At 43.6% G+C, this 23,134-nt stretch overlaps 1 protein-coding gene across 6 annotated transcripts in view; it reads left to right on the top strand.

The window, feature by feature from the left end:
* The window catches only part of IP6K3 (inositol hexakisphosphate kinase 3), a 193,854-nt gene that overhangs the window by 28,978 nt on the left and 141,742 nt on the right, over nt 1-23,134 (top strand). The window contains exon 1 of one of the 6 annotated variants that reach the window (XM_068269384.1): nt 20,416-20,625. The exons of the other annotated variants lie outside the window; for them this stretch is intronic. Coding sequence (XP_068125485.1) covers nt 20,478-20,625 — 148 coding nt within the window. The 5' untranslated portion in view covers nt 20,416-20,477. Of the gene's footprint in view, nt 1-20,415; nt 20,626-23,134 lie in introns of those variants that run through there. 6 annotated transcript variants of the gene reach the window in all.

Here is a 23,134-nt window from a genome sequence, read left to right as displayed (position 1 = left end):
TATTTCTTGTCATTTCAAGAATCAAATACATTTTTGTGGTTTATTGTAACATTTGAAAAATCTAATCAATGTACCACACACGTGTTAATTTTTTTCCCATTATTAAAAGAAGTGGCTGAAAGCTCCAAAAAAAAAAAAAAAATCTACTTGGGCCTATAAATCAAGAAATTGACAATCTGTCCTACACCATTCAATTTTCATAAAAATTGATAGAAAAAAAAACAGCCACTCCCGATCCACTTGTATCGATGAAAACAGGAAATCCGTTCAGATTTGAATAATTAAAAGAAAAAAAAATCTATTTTTCTGCACAAAGGATTGTTTTTATGGAATTGCAGTGAAATCGAATCTTTTTATTGTATCGTGTGGGCCACCTTATAACAGAACATAATTGCAGGATTTACTTCCATGTGTCCAAAAAGAAAGAACCAAAGAGCCTCTCTCTTCAGGATGGTGAACCAAGCCATGCAAATCCTTTTTGTTTAGTCTTTCTGAACCAGGGGTGCTCCTCAATTAACTGTTTTATAGCACACCTATTGCATAGTCATGTTTAATACATGACCATTAATTGATTTAAGGCCCCTATTCAATTAGCTTTTCTCCTGAGTTTGCTGATGATTTCAGACCACTAGTAAGTCACTAGCAAGGAAATACTTATTAGGGTTGATATTCATTTTTTTTACTACTTTTTAGTACTTATTTTTAGATGTAAGTTGATGACAAGTAAAGATGGCCATACATCACCCCACACCCATGTGTTGAAGGCTCACTTGTCACACACTGGCACAAATCCTGGCATCGTATAATGTCTGGTGTCACCGCAAGGCCCTGTACCACATGGCACCAGCCAGGGGCGTAGCAATAGGGGGCCAGAGGGGCCCCTAGGGGCCCTCCCTCAACCACAGTATTAGCTCTCTATTGGTCCTGTACTTTTAATAATCACTTCTATAGATCATTTGGATAGTGCTAATCATTAACAAACTGTTCCCCACGGAGCAGTGCTTTTCAGCCTGCTAGATTTGGGCGCAGCCGGCGCCTCCATAAACTACAATAGGAATCACTCCTATTGCAGCGCTCATTGAGTAACGTCGGTTCCGTCAGAAGACAGAGGCGAGGTTGCTTAAAAACACAATAATTCGGCCTCCAGCAATCGCTGGAAGCCAAATTATTTCATTCCCCCACTATCCATGTCGGCCTGGAGGGGGAATAGTAATTAAAACGGCCCGGACTTATGCAGAAGCAGGATCAGCCATATACCGCTGAATCCTGCGCCCAAGTCTACCGGCGCCGATTTCAAATGTACTCATTCCCCATCCCCTTCATGCACCTCTGACACTGTGGTTATATTTGGCAGGTTTTGGTGTGCCATATCATTTGTTATGTATAGTGTGCTTGGGGGGCCCCAATGTAAAACTAGCAATGGGGCCCAAAGCTCATTAGCTATGCTACTGACACCAACGCATGCAGTGATGTTGCTACATGTGACGGTGTAGCTTGGTATACGCGCTCGCTGTAATGCTGGACACTGGAGGAGGCCAGGATTCATGCCGGGTTGAAATTTAAGCCTTCTACACTGCATATGGGCATGGGAGGGGGGACACATATACACTTGGGAGGACAGCGGCTGGGGGTCCATCATTCATCATGGTATCGAACACCAGTACAGTTAAGCACCCCTTGTGACCAAGATTTTCCAGCATTCCCAAATTGATCCTTACCACTGGTTTTGACCGGAATGGATTGACAGGGTTGATGTATCAATTCTCCTATCGGATCATAAGGTTTACCAGCCACAGAATCGAGTTATATGAGCGCCCTTATTTTGTATAGAAAATGGAAAAGTATCTCTATTACCTGGGAGAAAACTCTGAACAAAAATTTGAGTGTGGGCCATAAGGTGCGTACTCACGCACTACAGCAGCCAACGACGGGTCTGTCGGCACCTTCCGCCGGGTGGGTTTTCAGCAGACTGTAGTGCGTGTGTACGCACTATCGGCAGACTGATAAGGCTGTCCCTGAACGATCCACCGGGCGGATCGTTCAGGAACAGTCTTATCAGTCCGCCGACAGTGCGTACACACGCACTACAGTCTGCTGAAAGTCCGCCCAGCTGGAGGTGCCGACGGACCCGTCGTTTGCTTCTGTAGTGCGTGTGTACGCACCTATAGAGAGCTAATTCATGAGATAAACAGACAAGGAGAGATAAGTCTTGAGTACATTCAGATAAGGAGAGATAAAGCTCACATTGATATGTAAGGTGAGATAATTCATGGCATAAGTTTTGTGAATCAATCCCATTATCTCTTGCGTAGCTAAAAAAATAAAATAATCAAGGTGAACATGGAGGCTTGAATTGCTGATGTTCTGCATTCAGTTGTTCAGCTGCTCTCTGGCTGCATGCTTGTTGCCAGTGTGTGACTCAGGTTATTGAAGCTATAAGGTCAGCCCAACAACCAGGCACCTGGCTTTTCTTCATCAGTGGAATGATGATGGCAACCTTCATGTTCCTCTCAAAACAGCTTAAGCAATCTAACAGATAAGAGATGCTATCTGAGATATGCTCTGTAGACACATGTGATATTGCCCACTGGAAAAGTAGAAAAACAATACAGTGTAGTAAAGAGGTACCAATGCCAACACATGATTCACTGCTATGGGTGCTTTTCCATAGGCTCCTATGAATAACTGATTTTAACAGGGAATTCATTACTGTTACTCCAAAATATTTTTACAATAACAGGAAGGTCAATGTCACATGACTGCTAACGACTGTAGATTTGTCAGATCTTTACTGGAGCCCGGTCAGGTCACTCCTGCCACAGCATACACTTGGGTCAGTGTTCCTCCACCAGACTTGAGAGGCATATCTGTTTTAATCAAGACATCAATTTTATCATCACCAAACGCGTAGGGCCACATAAAAGCAGATGTTTCACTATGAGTGACAGGTGGCGAGACAACTGCCAGTCTTCTCAGTGAATTACTGCACCACTGGGACCTGCCACAACCATCTCTTCAATTCAGGTAATAGGAGAATACACTGCAGCCATAGCAAGCATGTTTCATTGAAATGGACAGTCTGTACACAAAGATATTACAACATGGTTGTTTGTTTAGGCTCTTCTCAACTGACACACTCAACCATGTTAAGAGATTATAAATGAATAGACATTAAAAAAAGCAAAGTGAAAAATTCTCACTTTAAAGCATTAGGCCTATTGTGCCTGATAAGAAATACATCCAGTGGTGATACATACTTTACCATGCCACTAAGGGCTTGTTCACACTGCACACGTTTTCGGCTTGTTTTCGCCCTTGTGCGGTTTTTAAAAACGCCCCCCGACCGCGTGAACAATGAATGTCTATGAGAAGCTTCATATCAGCGTGGGCCATGCGCTGTCCGTTCAGTAAAGTGGTGCGTGTACCATTTTTGAGGCGATTCTGTTTCAATGGAAAGTATAGGAGCAACGCAAAACGCTCACAAAATCGCTTTGCGTAGCGATTTCATTCGCGTTTTTAATAATAAATACATTGTATTTATTCTTTTCCGGGTCAAAGAGTTCACTTCCTGACTTGCATCAGGGAGTGAATTACAAAACCGCTCGGAAAAAACGCTTAGAAAACCGCTAAGTGCAAAAACTAATTGCCCACCCAATCGCCGGGAATCGGGAAAAAAAGACGCCTCAAAAACAGCCCAACATGGACGGACACACGAGCCGAACGCAATGTGAACAAGGCCTAAGAGAGTGTATGTGTAAAAAGGGTGATGTGGTAATTGGGCGCCGTTGAAAGCCACTAGTAGATATCCTACTATTGAGTTGTGGCGAATTCTGATAGTACAATATTGGTAATTTTTACTAATATCTTTCTATGATCTAACCCTCTTCTCACACTATTCCTCCATCTACCAACTAAACCCCGCCCCCTCCTAGTTATTTGCAATTGTTGGTGATACTTATCATCTTACCTAACACTAATCTCCGCCACTATGATACTATTAGGGCCGTCTTCTGCTAGAAAAAACTCCCTGTGCCGATATCTGTGCCACCTATTACTGCCAATTATCAAGCGCCCCAGTGCCCAAATTGTACAGTAGTAGCAATTGCGACAATTGACATTGTGGTCTATGCAACGCCCATTTTGCTGAACAGCCACCGGCATCCAAATTACCTGCTTCGTTTAAGGAACCCCCATATCCTTGCCTAATAGCCACAAGCAGTATCTGAACCCGTTCATAAGATTTGACTATGTGTGGACATCTACCCTCATTTCATATCCTACTACTATATGCGGACATCTACCCTCACATCATATCCTACACCAATGGCCTTATTTACTAAGGGCTTGTTGGGCTAGTAATTAACAGTGACAATAAGTGATCCTATAGTACTGCCCTTGATAAGCTGATGTTAGCTGACAAGGCTCTGCAACTTGTTGCTTTCTCGCTTTTGTCATAAAAGTCCATACTGAGGATTGCTGGAAGGAGAGTAAATTAGCAATTGTGCCATGCCATTCAGGCATAAACATACACATTGGAAACCTTTTATTTTAAAATGTAAATCAAGCTATCCTAGACTTACTAAGATGGAGTCAGACACCAGCAAAGTAAGGAAAGGTTACTGATGGGGCTGCTATCATTCAGGATGACTTAGTTGTATCTTTTCAAGGTTGAAGATAGACTGACAGTTAACTCTAAAACCAGTGCTGGCAGATACTTTCCTCCAGCAGTAGTGAGGATCACCCTGATTGGCTGGTGGGGGGAGGGGAGGGAGGAAGGGGGGTGGGGAAATAAAAACATAGTAATTTTTAATAAAAAAAAATAATAATAAATTAATAAAAAAACAACACTACCTGCAGCAGCGATCAGAGCCCACCAACAGAAAGCTCTGTTGGTGGGCAGAACAGGAGGGGGGGATTCACGTGTGTGTTTGGCTCTCTATTAAAGCTGCAGAGCACTGAAGTGTAACAAATAGCCTGGTCACTAGGGGGGAGCCTGTGGTCCTGAAGTGGTTAAAGACAATGATCTTTATGTAAGAATATGCTCCACTGTATACAGTCAAGTATTCTGTTGTGTCCTTAGCCAGTAAAGTTTTTGGGATGTGAGAAGAAACCAAAATGCCTGAAGGAAACCCAAAATACCTAAAAGAAACTGATATAAAAACAGGAAGAACATACATAGTTCATGTAGATAGTGTTCTGTTACGAACTGAAACAAGGGATCTAGCACTGCAAAGAAAGACTGCTAACCACTACCCTGCTAACTTAGGATTGTATATTCCCCATGACCAGAAATCCTTTTATGGCTTAGTGGATCAAGCCTCAAAATCCCCTTTTCAGGTATAACTTTTTTAATTGACCATTTCCATCACTATCTATATACCGGTACTTAAAAAAATGTGGCATCCCACACCTGCCCAGGGTTGCATCACTGAGCAGTACAACACTCCAACTGCTGATGCTTGTGCCATATTCTTGTCACCTAGCTCCCAAATAGCATTTTTCTATAACGCTGCATACAGCTTTCAGGGGGCACCCAACAATGTTCTTTGCTGACTGATATACACTGATGACTGTAGTCAAATACATCTCTCACAGACGTGAGCTATCAATACATACTTCTCATGTGGGGAAATTGTGTTGTTGTTCCCAAAAAAGTTGCATTTCAGATTAATTGAACTTCACAAAGAAGACATGGGAATAGTACAATGAAATTGCTGGCTTGATCAAAGTTATATGTAATGATCTGGCATTTAGCAGCACATTATTGGCAAATGTGTGGCAGGGGGTCAAACAGGTATAGGCTATGCCATGTCCAGCTCCAATCCATGTATGGAGATGGCCACCTACACCAAGGCAATATTTGTACTGTATATTGACCGTTTCTAGGGTTGATGTTGTTTGATGTTGTTGAAGCACATTGTAAATAACCAGAGGATTTCTGCATTACTAAACACTTTCACTGCAAGTATAAGTTATTAACATCTGTAAATGTCTCCTCCCCTGTCTCCTCCCCTCTATCTATGCCACCATTCCAAATGTGTAACCCCTAGCTGTGCCACCCTTTCCGTTTCTTCTAAGTCACACTGACATCTCCAGTTTGGCAGCTGTGCAATGGGTCACTGGATGTATTGACGGGTGGGGTTTAAGTGATTTGTGCCTATATGCTCCTGAAATGTGAATCCAGCACTGACTGTTAGAAGCTCTGTCACACTATGTCTAGTTAGTACTTAACAAAAACTGCACGTGGTTTTGCCATTCCACATTATCTTGCCTTCTCCATTTCTGACTCCTAAGGATGTTCAGCTTTGGCTAAGCAAAACATGGCAAACCTAACACTGTTATCTACAATTTCAAGTATATGGATGAAGAGGTACAAAGCAAAAGTCAGAGAAGTATTGTGGATAGTTAAGCTTATTTGAATAATCTATGTAAGTCAGTCTTCCTTTCACTTACAGACAAGCTCTATTAAACTACACGCAATGCCTGTGATCCAGTTTGATGAGTTATAGTTATTCATCTAGACATATTCTCTGAACTAGCCACCATTGTTTCTGCGGTCATTATAAGTCAGACAGTGCTTCTGAATATCTGACTACCATCTTAAAGAATAATTTCACCAAGTGTACATAGCTTCCTTTAAAGAGAAGAAATACAATGCTGCCATCAGAAGTCATCACCTTTCCCCGGTTCATTTTTGTGCTTTGATGTACCTGATTGTGGCATGTATGTGATTTCTGTATGTTTATTTTCCTTTCAATAAAATGTTTTAATACAAACGACCTTTCAAAAATCCTTATTGCCATCAATGTGTATAATTCAAGATTAGTTAAGAGTTATTGGTCAAGGCTTATGGGTAAAAATGTACATAAGGGGCTTGATTCAGTTATCGCTAGCATTCATTTTTTTCTATCTCCCACTGCTCTTAGTTGTATTCTGCCTGGAAAACTTTTAAAGCTGTATTTTGCTTATATCAGTGAGGATTACTATATTCCCAACAAGGTACCGACATGACAGAAGCTGTCACTTCCATGCCTAGAAATTAACTCTTTCAGGCAGCAAAATAAAACAAGTAAAACAGCCTGGTTATTAATGTTTTGTACTGTACATACATATGTTTATCTCATCATGTCACACGTTGCCTCGGGTACACTTTAAAAACATCCTGCTAACACTAAAACTAAATAATTTAGTGCCCCAAATGAATTCGTATTTCCCTAGTATGACAAGCGTTACGTTTCTAATAGTCTTAATCACTAAACTGTGTGTTATGCCTACTGATAATTTCATTGCAGCAGTTTTGTGTCTCTTGTAATTGGATTGAGACCAAGATATTTCTAAAGCGTTAACATGTATAATATTGTCTCGGAGGCATTATTTATTTTTCAGCTAGTAATGTCTTATAATTTCTATTGACATGGGGTAGAAGAGTTGAACTGTACAGAACTAGGAAGAGTAAGTAATGCACGGGGCAAAGGATGTGGAGAAGAAAATGATAGCATTGCGCGAACAGAAGGGTATATGAACATATGGTGAAACATCTGCTCTGAATCTCACCTCCCTCTAAGGCACAAATTACTGTGTCTGTCCCCTTTCCTTCCTGATATTCTGAAAAGTCATTTACCTGGAATCACTGAATTTCACTTTTCAGAACACTTTATTACATTTAGCTTTGAGAAATAAATATACATTCTTCACTATAAGGTTTTAATCAGCATATGTTCATACTGAGCTCTGTATGACATCATTATAGCAGCCTGGGTGGTTAGGAAATGGTTATTCAGGCTATTTACTTGTAAAATCATATATTTACATTGTGTGATGTTAGGCGCCTATGTGATACTTTCATATTTATCACATATAATCACATAGCAGATTTTCTTTTGTCTGTGTAGATCAGTACATCTGCATAGAGAAACTCTTTGTTATGTTAATAAACACAGCAAAGTGTTCTTAAAATAAAAGGTATTGGCATGTCATCACTCAAGCTTATATCCAAAAAAAAAAAGGTTAAATAATATTATGTCAGACCAGTGGGTAGAACTATTTAAAGGACAGCTGTAGTGAGAAGAATATGGAGGCTGCCATATTTATTTCCTTTAAAACAATACCAGTTGCCTGGCAGACCTGCTGATCTATTTGGCTGCTGTAGTGTCTGGATCACAACAGAAACAAGCATGCAGCTAATCTTGTCAGATCTGACAATAATGTCAGAAAAACCTGATCTGCTGCATGCTTATTCTGGTTTTCTGGCTAAAGCATTGGGGCAAAGGATCAGCAGCGCAGCCAGGCAACTGGTATTACTTAACTTCCTTGCCGGTTATCCCGAGTTCATCTCGGGGTAGCCTGCGTAGGAGGATTTCTCAGGCCCCACTGGGACGACTTTCAAAATTTGTTTTCCCTACACGCAGCTAGCACTTTGCTAGCTGCGTGTGGTACGCGATCGCCGCCGCTACCCGGCGATTCGCCACTACCCGCCGCGCCGAGCCAAAAGCCCCCCCACCCAGGCCCCTGCGCAGCCTGGCCAATCAGTGCCAGGCAGAACTGAGGGGTGGATCGGGATTCCCTTTGACGTCCCGATGTCCATGACGTCGGTGACGTCATCCCGCCCCGTCGCCATGGCGACCGGGGAAGCCCAGCAGGAAATCCCGTTCTGTACGGGATTTCCTGCTTACTCTGATCGCCGGAGGCGTTCGGAGTGGGTGGGGGATTCCGCTGCTCAGCGACTATCATGTAGCAAGCCCTGGGCTCACTACATGATTTAACATTTTTTTTTTAAAGTGCTCTGCTGCCCCCTTGCCGCGGGAATTGGACAGGCAAGGGGGTTAAAAGGAAATAAACATGGCAGCCTCCATATCCCTCTCGCTTCAGTTCACCTTTAAATGAGTTAACGAATTCCGTTAGTCAGATATGTATCATCAGGGTAAATATATATTCCAGATACAGTCTTAAAGGATGACTGTGCATACAAAAGTATGTACAGTTATCCATCTGTCATTAATTACTGGTATCGCCCATATTGCCTTTTGTTTCATGTGTATAGAGAAAGGCTCAGGTCTGAGTCGTCGTAACTGTGTCCACCTCTTCCTCCCTCACAAAGCTGCTCCGATTGGCCAACTATCAACATTTCCAGTCATGTGATATTAATGATGGGATTAGTGTGCAGCGGTCTTCATTTAAAGAGACTCTGAAGTCTCCCAAAATTGCACTTTTTATTTAACAATTCTCTGAAGCAATATAACCCAAGCTAAAACGCCGCATCCCAGTGGCAGAACGAGGGTCTTATACCCCCCAAATTGCCGGTGCTAAAATCGGGGAGCACTTCCTGATAGAGGCAGAGCTTTGTGCTGCAGCTCTGCCTCCATGCGCTTCAATACCCGCTGATCGCCACCTGTCCCCGCCCCTCTTAGTCTTCTTTCACTGTGAGGGATGCGGAAGAGGCGGAGATACGTGCACTCTCTGCCTCCCCGGGCAGCAAAATCCACGAGTTTGAAAGTCGTGGATTTTTGCCCTGCTATTTGGAGGTTAAATACAGCGATCTGCCACGGGGATGCAGCGTTTTAGCTTGGGTTATACTGCTTAAGAGAATTATTAAATAAAAAGTGCCATTTTGGCAGACTTTAGAGTCTCTTTAAGAGAAATTCTATTCTTGCTAAAGCTAAAAAGAAAAAGTATACATTTATTCACAATTTAAGGTTTGCAATTAATCTGCAGCCAGCCAGCTATGATTTTTCCAGAATTGAGAGTAAGTTCAGTTTGCATTCAGTTTGCATTCAATTTCTAATCTGTACTCTCTGTTGTACTCGTTTTAGATATAGGCTTCTTAGATTAACTTTTCCTTTCCTTCTGTGCACCAAATATCTGCACAGAATATTTGTTGCTTGTCTTCCACACTTGCCCAAATTGAGTGACTATAATCATCAAATAGCTGCGCACTTTGATACTGTTGTGACTTTAATTGTATGTTGAGCAGCGCACCACCAGTGAAACCCCGTAATATCAGCGCAGTTTTACAGCTTTGCAAATTGAGTGACTGTCAGAAAGCTCTAACACGTCATCGACGTCAGGACGTCAGAGGGAGTCCCAATCCACCCCTCAGCGCTGCCTGGCACTGATTGGCCAGGCAGCGCACGGGTCTCGGGGGGAGGGCACCCTCTGATGCGGCAGGTAACGGCGAATCGGCGCGGGGCGGCGGCGATCGTAAGTAACACGCAGCTAGCAAAGTGCTAGCTGCGTGTATAAAAAAAAAATTATGCAGATCGGCCCAGCGGGGCCTGAGAAATCCTCCTGAGCGGCTTACCCCGTGTCCAGCACGGGGTTACCGCTAAGGAGGTTAAAGTGTGCCATACACAATATGTGCAATTACACCCTGAAAATATGCAAATTGCTTATTTCTCAACAAAGTTGGAACATCACTTTAAAGTAGAACTGTAACAGTGGGGTGCTGCAACTCAGATGTCTGATTATATGGTGATCTGCAGAATCACCAATAATGCAGACGCTATACTTGATTATGTGGTGATCTGCAGAATCACCAATAATACTAGTATAGCCACAAGGATGCTATGAGTGTAGTGCTTTGTGCAACCGTAACTTTAATAGTTTTGAGAGACCTCACCAGAGGGGCTGGTGAGGTATAATCAGTACACTGACAGTATAATAGCGTATGAGCCCCAGCAAGCTGGAGATACTGATACTAAAGAGATAGACTCTCCCGAGGAGCGGGTGATTCACACTGCACTGCAGCCTAGTGATCACCCGAGGAGCAGGTGATTAAGACAGTACTGCAGCCTAGTGATCACCCGAGGAGCAGGTGATTAAGACAGTACTGCAGCCTAGAGGACACCTGATGAGCAGGTGATTCAGACTGTACTGCAGCCTAGTAATCACCTGAGGAGCAGGTGATTAAGACAGTACTGCAGCCTAGAGGACAGGAGATACAAACAGTACTGCACTAATGATCACCTGAGAGGCAGGCAATTCAGACTGTACTGCAGCCTAGGAGCAGACAAGGACAGAGTAGAATCAGAATCAAAATCAGAATTTATTTTCGCCAAGTACAACGGTGGATTGTACCCGGAATTGGTTTTGGCGCATACAGGGTCGTTGATGAAGAAACAAGAAATAGCATACAGTTAAGCATGGCACATACATAGGAAAAGCATACATAGGACAACATTACAGCTTGTGCGTACAATTAAGCAGAGTGCAGCATTGCATACAGTTAAGCATGGTACATACATATAAACAATAAAAACAATTAAAGCAAAAATAAAAAACAAGACAGAGAGCATTGCAGCATACACGTACAGTTAACGTAATACAACCATAGCAGGACATACACTGATAGCAGGAACAGAAAAGAGTGGGACTGGAGCAGCAGCCTGAGAGCTGATATGAGCGCTGCCATTTTCGGCACTGGACGCTACACAGCGACACGCTCCCAACAAGACAGGTGCTACCGATAGTCCACGGAAGTAGAGAGAAAGCTGAGGGGCATCATGATGGAGGCGGACAGCAGAGTTCACTCGGGTCAGGTTGCCCAAGGAGTAGCGCTCCTGATTTCAAGTCCGCACGGCTGGGTAATGAGGGTGCAGACACAGTGAGGGCCCTGTGGGGCCAGGGGGCACCTTTGCTGGGCAGCAATGGTGGACGTGGGGCCAGGGGCAATGGTGGACGTGGGGCCAGGGGCCACCCCGGCTGGGCAGCAGCAGTGGTGGACAGGCCAGGGGGGTTTACCTTTGGTGGTGGCAGGACGCTGATGCCCAGATGCAGCAGGCAGCATCACCTCCTCTGTGGCTGCGATGGGGCAGCATCGGGCCCTCCATTGACGGTGGCGTGGCCGTGCTGGTGACCTGATCTCAGGGTGACCTGTGGTGGAGGGGGTCCAGCAGGGGCCGGGGCTGCGATGGCCGTTCCCTTGGTGACTGGGGAAGCCACTGCAGTATAGGCCTCCTCTGCACGCGGGGAGTGTCCCACATGCCCGTGCTGGTGTCCTGGTCTCAGGGCGACCCGTGGTGGAGGGGGTCCGACAGCCCCAGCAATCCTGGCTGCGGACAAAGGGTAACCTGCCCGGCGATGGGGTGGTCTCTGGCGGTGGCCCTGGACGGCTGCTGATGGCGGCTGGAGCAGCCACCGGCCCCTGAAAATGTCGGAGCGGCGGCACGGCCTCTTCCTAGGCGGCAGCCCCAGACGGCTGAGGGCAGTGTCGCTGCTGCCCTTCCCACTGTGGTCCCCGGCAGGAGAGATAGACCGCGGACAGCATGGAGGCGAGCGGCGTCCCGGCTCCCCTGGCTGCAGCGAGTGGCGTCCCAGCTCCCGGCTCCCCTGGCTACTATGAGCGGCGTCCAGATTCCCCTGGCTGCAGCGATCCCAGCTCCCGGCTCCGCTGGCTACAACGAGCGGCGTCCAGGTTCCCCTGGCTTCAGCGATCCCCACCACGAGCACCTCCGAGGCCCCTGCATGATCCCCAGGTGGGTGGAGGTGGTCAGGAGGTTGCCAGCGGGGGAATTAGGGGGAAAGAAGAGAAAAGGACCGGAGCCCTGTGGCCGTGGCATCCTCGCATGGCGCCATCTTAGATCTCCAGGTTTAAATACTGAAGGCAGATTCAAGCAGCCCCGCCCAAGGGGCTGAACCAACCTGCAAGGTAGATTGACAGGTAGAAGTCAGCTGCCCACAATGTCATCTGATCTGTCTCCTATGCCCATAAAGGTCCTTTTGCTCCATGCGCAGGTGTGTGGACCTAAGCTGCTGTGCAACAGAGACCCCTGTCCCACCTGAGTCGGGAAGCGACACCCGGGATGGCGTGGCTGCAGAGGTGGCATCAGGTGTGAAAGCAGCTGCGCTGCTTTCCACCACAGAGGTAACATCTTCGATCGTTACAAGAACATCCTTTAGATGCTGGAAGGATGGCTCACCCCCAGTTGTAAAGGAATTGGTAAAAGAAATGGATCGAGTCTATGACATGGAAGATGTGGGTCTAATGGTCAATGTTTAGCGAATGAGAAAAACTTGATGAAGTGATCCAGAATTTATAGATATACCCTAAATTGATGAAGTGTAAATGCTAAACAGACAAAGTTGATAACATAGGGTGGTGTAACATAGGGGGGTGTGAAGAGTCATACCCAGAGGAGAAAGGTTGGGGATCTCTTTAGGAGACATTAAGCTAACTATAGCAAATATACAAGTGACATGCTGAGACTGATATTTAGAATATAATCTGCTTGTTTTAATGCTGAATCTGTATGTATAAGATACGCATTGGGACATAGGCCTCAATTCATCAAGCATTACAGCATTCTGTAATGCTGAAAACTGCTGACTTTACCAAGCACTTAGGAAAATGTCAATTCATCAAGGCTGTTACTGCATGGAAAGCTGAAATTACCGAGCAGTGAGGCAAATTACCGACTTGTGCGGTAAGTACCTCAACAATTGTCAGTAAATGTAAATTCACCAAGGTTACAGCATGCGGTAAAACACAGTTTTACCAGCAGTTCTCCTCTGTTGGAATCAATGCGGAACTCACAGAGCTCACAGAAGCAGAGATGATTACCTATGACTGATAGGAGCAGAAGCCAGTAGAAACAGCCCCTGTCTTCAAGTCCCGATGATTGGATGCCGATAAGTTGCGCTGGCTTCTCGAGAGGTTCCAGCTTCTCTACCCCCCAGGCCGTGAGCAGATTGGAACAAAACAGGTTTCTCCGGCCACCCTTCGGTTGTTTAAAAATGTAGGTTCCTGTTTGAAGATGCAGAGGGGCTAGTGAGGGAATCACCTAAGCATGGCAGGTGTAATTTCATCTAAGCTGTGGCAATGAAATAAAATGTTAAGAAAGACTAATAGACAGATTTAGAGCGAACAGAGGCAGTATAACAAACATGTACATCTAAAGGGATGTGGTGATGCCTCTTACTATTGTAATGCTGTCTCTGCACGGAGAACAGCATGTAACAACACAGACAACTCACACTCTTCTGCTGTTACCTAGCAGGTTTTTGTGCATGGGCTTCAGTAAATTACAGAACTTCTACCGCACCTGTGAAAATATTTATTAATTAGCAAAATAAAAAGTCTAAAATACAAAATGCTGTATTTTCCTTGTTTTTTTTTTTTATCGAACAGCCTTTGATGAATTGATGCCATAGTCCTCAATATATTTGGTATTGAAATAGCGATATAGCGTTATGTATCTCTCATGTTCAAATTATATTTATATGATTGATTTGATACCTGTTTGTATTTTTTGATGAAAAAATAAACTAGAATATTGAGAAAAAAGTAGAACATCTTTTCCTATGACAGTGATAAAGCTGTCATTTAGGACCTAATGTGTAGGATGTTGTTTGCTTCATTTGCAAATTAGTATTGTAAAATGTAAATTGTATTCTCTACTGAGAATACCCATTGTAAATAATTCTGGAATTATCTGGGAGTCCGTTAAAATGGGCACGAGGCACGCCGCAGTAGTTTTGGCGCCACTATAAGCTGCTATGTAATTAAGTTGGGATCAGAGGAAAAAGTTGGTGAAAAAGTATTATCAAAATGATTTTGAGTATTTCCTTGCTTGCTGGTGGTTTAAAAGACTTGTTAGTGACAGGGGCCCATATGCAATTCACTTTTTCACCTGCGTTTTCTCCTAGGTGATATTTTCACAACTTTTAAATAAAATGCATTTTAAATTGCCAGCAAGGAAGAGCATAGTCAAAATAATTTTGATAGTACTTTTTGGTACTTTTTCAATTGCAAAATGCTGAAAAGTTATTTTAAATACAAGATGAAAAATAATCTCCTAGGGAAAACTTAGGAGAAAAAATGAAATGAATATGGTCCTGGGTGTGAATATATCACCTAGGAGAAAACTCAGGAGAAAAAGTTAAAGGGGCACTTCAGCGAAAAACTGTAAAATTTAAAATATGTGCAAACATATACAAATAAGAAGTACATTTTTTTCCAGAGTAAAATGAGCCATAAATTACTTTTCTCCTATGTTGCTGTCACTTAACAGTAGGTAGTAGAAATCTGACAGAAGCGGCAGGTTTTGGACTAGTCCATCTCTTTATAGGGGATTCTCAGGGATATATTTATTTTCAAAAGCACTTAGTAAATGGCAGTTGCTCTGTCCAACTGCCAAAAAACTGTGTAGCGAGCAGGGAAGCTGGCCAGCATCATTGTTTAAATCCTTTTTAGGGAATATCTTTATAAAGAATAAAAGCCTTGCTGATAACCCCCTATGGAGAGATGGACTAGTCCAAAACCTGTCACTTTGTCAGATTTCTACTGCCTACTGTAAGTGACAGCAACATAGGAGAAAAGTAATTTATGGCTCAGTTTACTCTGGAAGAAATGTACTTCTTAATTTTATATGTTTGCACATATTTTAAATTGTACAGTTTTTCGCTGTAGTGCCCCTTTCAGTGAATAAGGGCCTATGTTCACTTTGAGAATAGTGTGGTAGCATCTATATTCAAACCAAGTGAATTCATTCGATATTGTCAAATGAATCCAGATGGTATTCAATCACATGTACTGGTGTGGTGATGGACTCCATAGCTTGCAATATTACCTGATATGGAGCATATTCCTTTACAGGCACTAACAGTGATCTAACCTGTATGACCACCACACCTTCAGTGATGACCTTCTGCCTTGTGTGATCATTATAGAGGAGCTCTGCATATATTGGAACTGTTTGAAATGCAGATGGTGTGAAGTCTCTAGACAGTGTATTTGTGTTATACATGAGTGCTGAATTGAATATTACCATTAAGCAGAATGTGTGACAGACTTAGATTTTAGGGATGTTATTGTTATATATTGTTATTTCATGCACTGAAATGTATTGAGCAGTGGAAAAATAATTAGTTAATGCCACCCATAGCTGTCTTCTACTATATAATATTATACTTAATTGCATTCAAAGGGGTGATAACAAACATATGGAGCAAGACATTACTTTTAATTGCTACATGTGTAGTAATATTAAAATGAATTGATGGTGAGGAGTGACATTGTATAATTTACTGCTGTGGTCCACAGAGACTTAAAGCAGACCTAAACTCACATTAGGAATTTTAAATCTGAAGCTCTATTTCTATCTCATCACAGGTTTGCTTTAAATGATAATTGCAGAATGTTAGTAGCTTTCACCATATATACTTGATTGATATGTGGGTCAATGCAAAGTGCATGGCACTGGCAGTATGTGCCACAACCACTGGATTCCCCCTGTAAATGCTCAGCTGAGAGCCTTGCCCTTCTCTCCCTCCTCCACTGGTCCTGCAGGTGCTGATATACCCTAATACAGAGTAACAGTGAAAATGGCTACATATCAGCAATAGACAGCAGGCAGAAGGCACAGTGATGGGGACGACACTTTCATGGGGCAAACTGGGCAATTCTCCAGGGACCCACAGCCAACTGATGGGCCCACCAGCTCTCCCACCACTTAAAGAGGAACTCCAGTGAAAATAATATTAAAAAAAAGGTGCTTCATTTTAAAAATAATGATGTATAAATGATTTAGTCAGTGTTTGCCCATTGTAAAATCTTTTAAATCCCTGATTTACATTCTGACATTTATTGCATGGTGACATTTTTACTGTTGGCAGGTGATGTAGCTGCTGCATGCTTTTTTGGCAGTTGGAAACAGCTGTAAACAGCTATTTCCCACAATGCAACAAGGTTCACAGACAGGAAACTGCCAGGAGTACCACGGTCCTCAGAGTTTCTTGTGGGAGGGGTTTCACCACAATATCAGTCATACAGCGCCCCCTGATGGTCTGTTTGTGAAAAGGAATATATTTCTCATGTAAAAGGGGAATAAACACAGGGGAGGTTTGGATCAGCACCCATAAACGGAGAGAAACGCGTGCCCAAGCTTGCAGCGTTCCACACCACTGGAGCTGTCACTTCAGAAAATCCACTTGGAGTAGGCACCACCAATATAAACAATCGTCTCTTTATTAATCACATCAGTTAAAAGCAGCAGTACAACAACAACAGACCGCTGTTTCGAGCTACCATGCTCTTTATCAAGTTGTCAAATCTGCAATACATGCATTAACCTTCCACCACTTATTATATACAATACCAGCACCAATCAGTGGTCAGCGTTTGAATTATCCAATCGCAGTGTATCAACAACAAGGAGGACCTGATGGGGAACTATGTAATACACAGTAAATCCCACCCCCTAGAGCAGAACCACTCCCACTATCTGTATATATTAAAAATAAAAACACTTGAAGATCTCACCTGATAATAAACAGTTGCCACTTCTCACCGCAGCCATCTCCATACACAGGATAAACCTCGGCTGTATTGTCAAGGTCAAACAAGTAGTAAACCCTATCGCCGCTGCCAACCAATCAGCAGCTTCAGCCGTCCGCCTATCACGCTTCTCCATCTAGCTAGACGGCGACCAATCAGCGCCCTCTTATGCCCCCACGAATGGGCAATGCAAGCGTCACGTCGCCTCCGGATGCTGGCCAATGGGCGGCACATATGTGCCAAAGCCCCACTGGCCAATCACACCCACCGTGTCTCCGTGCAGTGGACAACAGCTCTCCGTAAGGGGACCCCGCCTCCTCTTGCCAGCCGCCAATGCGCATCAGACAAGCGTACTAGAGCGTCCTATCAGGACGCTCAAAAACAGGAAGCAATATCCTATCAGTAAACAGGACAGCACTTCCTTGTATGGTCACCAAGGAAATCATACACAATAACAAAGGTTCTCTAAGTGCACAACGATAGAAACAGTGATCTTATGCTACTGCTACAAAGCCTCAAAGGATAGCAACTATATTCCAGCAACCGTACCCCAACTAATCTATATAGTGTTTTACATATGATACACTGCAAAAATAAAAGAAAATCAAACGCCTCACACTGACCAAATTTAAAACACAAAACTATACAATTAAAAAAGAGACAAACATGCCACCTGGATATAAGCGTTTTTCAAATGCAAAAGGACAGATCATAATCTAAATTTAGGCCCCCATTCCCCAGAACATCCAGTTTTTTAATCCAGAACGCTTCACGTCTAGATAGTTCCTTATCTCGATCATGCCCTCCCCCCCGCCCAATAGGAACCCCATCAATAATTTGGACCCTCAACTGTGAAACGTTGTGGCCAGCCTCAGTAAAATGTCTGGCTGCCACCTGTGTGTTATCTCTATTCCTAATGGCTGACTTATGTGATGAAAGTCTCACTTTAAGAACTTTTGTAGTTTTTCCTACATAGGCTTGTCCACAAGGGCACTTGAGTAAATAAACAACATATGTAGAGTTACAATCATAACGTTCTCTCATGGACGGTCCGGCTGGTGGAGGTACATCGACGACATTTTTGTTTGTGGGCGGGGCCACGTTCGACCCAGGATGAGTTCCTATGTTCCCTCTCTGAACGAAGTCCTACAATACGCCTCACAGCACATGTTGATGTGGAGAGTGTCCCTCTTTTGGACACAGTAGTCTATAAGGAGGGATCGAAGTTGAGTACTGATTTGTATACAAAGATCACTGACAGGAACTCGGTCTTACATTATTCTAGTTTCCACCCTACTCACATCAAGAATTCCATTCCAGGAAGTCAATTAAAAAGAGTGACCAGGATCATACCAGAGGGAGAAAATAGGGATGCACAGCTTGTTAAAATGAGACAAAATTTTAGACATAGAGGTTATCCTACCCATACCCTTAGTACTCCCCACAGGAATAGAAAACCCAGAGACAATTCACTCCGAATGCCTTTTGTCTCCACTTTTAATACCTGTAGTACACAGATCACTAATGTGATCCGGAAACATTGGCATTTATTAAGGGAGGCTTTCCCCAGGGTCCCAGAATTCCGTTACCCCCCCTTGTCATCTTTTAAGAGAGCACCCACAATTAGGGACAAATTAGTACATACGAGGGCCAGGACATATAAAACTAGAGAGGGCAAAAAGGGTACATACCCTTGTCTTAGCTGCCACCTTTGTAGCTCTATAATTAAGGGAGATGTTTTTAGACATCCTTCCAAGGGCACACCATTTGCCATCAGAGAACATTATGATTGTAACTCTACATATGTTGTTTATTTACTCAAGTGCCCTTGTAGACAAGCCTATGTAGGATAAACTACAAAAGCTCTTAAAGTGAGACTTTCATCACATAAGTCAGCCATTAGGAATAGAGATAACACACAGGTGGTAGCCAGACATTTTACTGAGGCTGGCCACAACGTTTCACAGTTGAGGGTCCAAATTATTGATGGGGTTCCTATTGAGCGGGGGGGAGGGCGTGATCGAGATAAGGAACTATCTAGACGTGAAGCGTTCTGGATTAAAAAACTGGATGTTCTGGGGAATGGGGGCCTAAATTTAGATTATGATCTGTCCTTTTGCATTTGAAAAACGCTTATATCCAGGTGGCATGTTTGTCTCTTTTTTAACCTGCTGAGCGGTCTGGACGAGCTCAGCTCGTCCAACACCGCCAGAGGCTGCCGCTCAGGCCCTGCTGGGCCGATTTTCGTCAAATAAAAAGCAGCACACGCAGCCGGCACTTTGCCAGCCGCGTGTGCTGCCTGATCGCCGCCGCTCTGCGGCGATCCGCCGCGAGCAGCGGCGAAAGAGGGTCCCCCCAGCCGCCTGAGCCCAGCGTAGCCGGAACAAAAAGTTCCGGCCAGCGCTAAGGGCTGGATCGGAGGCGGCTGACGTCAGGACGTCGGCTGACGTCGATGACGTCACTCCGCTCGTCGCTATGGCGACGATGTAAGCAAAACAAGGAAGGCCGCTCATTGCGGCCTTCCTTGTTTATTCTGGGTGCCGGAGGCGATCGGAAGAACGCCTCCGGAGCGCCCTCTAGTGGGCTTTCATGCAGCCAACTTTCAGTTGGCTGCATGAAATAGTTTTTTTTTTATTTAAAAAAAACCCTCCCGCAGCCACCCTGGCGATTTAATCAGAACGCCAGGGTGGTTAATTGTATAGTTTTGTGTTTTAAATTTGGTCAGTGTGAGGCGTTTAATTTTCTTTTATTTTTGCAGTGTATCATATGTAAAACACTATATAGATTAGTTGGGGTACGGTTGCTGGAATATAGTTGCTATCCTTTGAGGCTTTGTAGCAGTAGCATAAGATCACTGTTTCTATCGTTGTGCACATAGAGAACCTTTGTTATTGTGTATGGTTTCCTTGGTGACCATACAAGGTAGTACTGTCCTGTTTACTGATAGGATATTGCTTCCTGTTTTTGAGCGTCCTGATAGGACTCTCTAGTACTCTTGTCTGATGCGCATTGGCGGCTGGCAAGAGGAGGCGGGGTCCCCTTACGGAGAGCTGTTGTCCGCCGCACGGAGACACGGTGGGTGTGATTGGCCAGTGGGGCTTTGGCACATATGTGCCGCCCATTGGCCAGCATCCGGAGGCGACGTGACGCTTGCATTGCCCATTCGTTGGCGGCATAAAAGGGCACTGATTGATCGCCGTCTAGCTAGATGGAGAAGCGTGATAGGCGGACAGCTGAAACTGCTGATTGGTTGGCGGCGATAGGGTTTACTGCTTGTTTGGCCTTGACAATACAGCCGAGGTTTATCCTGTGCATAGAGGTGGCTGCGGTGAGAAGTGGCAACTGTTTATTATCAGGTGAGATCTTCAATTGTTTTTATTTTTAATATATACAGATAGTGGGAGTGGTTCTGCTCTAGGGGGTGGGATTTACTGTGTATTACATAGTTCCCCATCAGGTCCTCCTTGCTGTTGATACACTGCGATTGGATAATTCAAACGCTGACCACTGATTGGTGCTGGTATTGTATATAATGAGTGGCGGAAGGTTAATGCATGTATTGCAGATTTGACAACTTGAAGTGCATGGTAGCTCGTAACAGCGGTCTGTTGTTGTTGTACTGCTGCTTTTAACTGATGTGATTAATAAAGAGACGATTGTTTATATCGGTGGTGACTGCTCCAAGTGGATTTTCATGTAAAAGGGGGTATCAGCTACTGATTGGGATAAAGTTCAATTCTTGGTCGGAGTTTCTCTTTAATAGTGGTTTCCTGGGACCCTTTTTTCACTGGCGAGTGCTCCCCCTTGATTCTGATTACTGCAGAGTGATTGCATCAGAGCATTTTCACCTGTCCAGTTGGCACCGCTCCCTGTTTTCTTTCAGGATCTTGTTAATTTTTGTACGGGGGCCATTTAATCTAGAACCAGCTATGCACAGTGGTGGTTCAGAGAAGTCTTGGGAAGAAGTGGCCAAAGAGAGGAGTTTAGCTGGTGGAGCACAGGACTGGTAGCTTTACCACCCCCTCCCAGAAAACTCTACTGTAACCCAAAGCTGGGAGGGAGATGGGAAATTGGTGAAAGTGCCCGCTGTGAAATATTCACTTAATACTTACCGTATATTCCGGCGTATAAAACTTTTCCAGTTAAAATGTAGAGTTTGGGATATACTCGCCGTATAAGACTACCCCTCTTCCAACGCACACCAAATGAAAATAAAAATAAAAAATCATGTACTGGTGCTGTGTATGAACAGATACTGGTGCTGTACTGTATGTGTTACCCAGTATATAACAGTATATAGTCAATTGACTTGTTGCATTGGTCAACTCTCCTTAAGTAGACTGGTCAGCTCTCCTTGTCTACCTGTTTATTAGAGCGATATGGAAGAAAAGATTGCGCTCCCTCAGCAGGGAGATCTGAGAGGCGGTAAAAGGATAGGGCGTATCACCCCGCATCAATGACACCCGGCGTATAAGACGACCCCTAACTTTTGAGAAGATTTTCAAGTGTTAAAAAGTAGTCTTATACGCAGGAATATACAGATATATGACAGGGAGACATTCAGCAGCATAGGGAAGGGTACTGTACACCAGTGACTAAAGGATGGGAGGAGGAGGAGCACTCCATTTTACTATAGATATATACTGTATATAGTATATTACAAGAGGAAGGGACTGGCAAGGAAGGATCCATACTGGCAACACAGGACTGGCCTCAGACATGGCAGAAGCAGTATACTGATAGAAGCATTAGTGGAGAAGAAAAGGTCCCAATGGCAAATGACACTAATGTGCCAATCATAAAAAAAAGTCCTAATTGTGTCCCCCTCCTAAAAAAAAATGTATTGATACACCAGCCAGGTAAATAGTTTTTGCTTCTGCATCTCAACGCTTGAAAATGGCAATATATTATGATTATTGATTTATATAGCGCCAGCATCTTCCGTGGCGCTGTACAACAGCATACAGGGTATAACAATACAAAATAAACAATACAACAGTTAATACAATATAAGAGTGGATCACAGCTGATGCAGTGAACAAATTCACTACATAGTTTTACACAGGGGCGGGGAGTATGCACACATATTACACAGCATTGTGAGACATTAGTGGAGGAGAGCCGTGGCCAAAAGGCCTTCCAGTCTAAAGGTTTAACCACTTGAGGACCGTGGGCTTTCTACCCCTTAAGGACCGGCCACTTTTTTTCCATTCAGACCACTGCAGCTTTCACGGTTTATTGCTCGCTCATACAACCTACCACCTAAATGAATTTTGGCTCCTTTTCTTGTCACTAATAAAGCTTTCTTTTGGTGCTATTTGATTGCTCCTGCGATTTTTACTTTTTATTATATTCATCAAAAAAGACATGAATTTTGGCAAAAAAATGATTTTTTTAACTTTCTGTGCTGACATTTTTCAAATAAAGTAAAATCTCTGTATACATGCAGCACGAAAAATGTGGACAAACATGTTTTTGATAAAAAAAAAAAAAACATTCAGTGTATATTTATTGGTTTGGGTAAAAGTTATAGCGTTTACAAACTATGGTGCAAAAAGTGAATTTTCCCATTTTCAAGCATCTATGACTTTTCTGACCACCTGACATGTTTCATGAGGGGCTAGAATTCCAGGATAGTATAAATACCCCCCAAATGACCCCATTTTGGAAAGAAGACATCCCAAAGTATTCACTGAGAGGCATAGTGAGTTCATAGAAGATATTAATTTTTGTCACAAGTAAGCGGAAAATGACACTTTGTGACAAAAAAAAAAAAAAAGTTTCCATTTCTTCTAACTTGCGACAAAAAAAAATGAAATCTGCCACGGACTCACCATGCCCCTCTCTGAATACCTTGAAGTGTCT

This window comes from Hyperolius riggenbachi, chromosome 2, assembly GCF_040937935.1.
Source record: "Hyperolius riggenbachi isolate aHypRig1 chromosome 2, aHypRig1.pri, whole genome shotgun sequence".
NCBI classification, from domain to species: domain Eukaryota; kingdom Metazoa; phylum Chordata; class Amphibia; order Anura; family Hyperoliidae; genus Hyperolius; species Hyperolius riggenbachi.
Note: the sequence above shows the minus strand (reverse complement) of the source record. Positions and strands in the feature narration are given on the sequence as shown.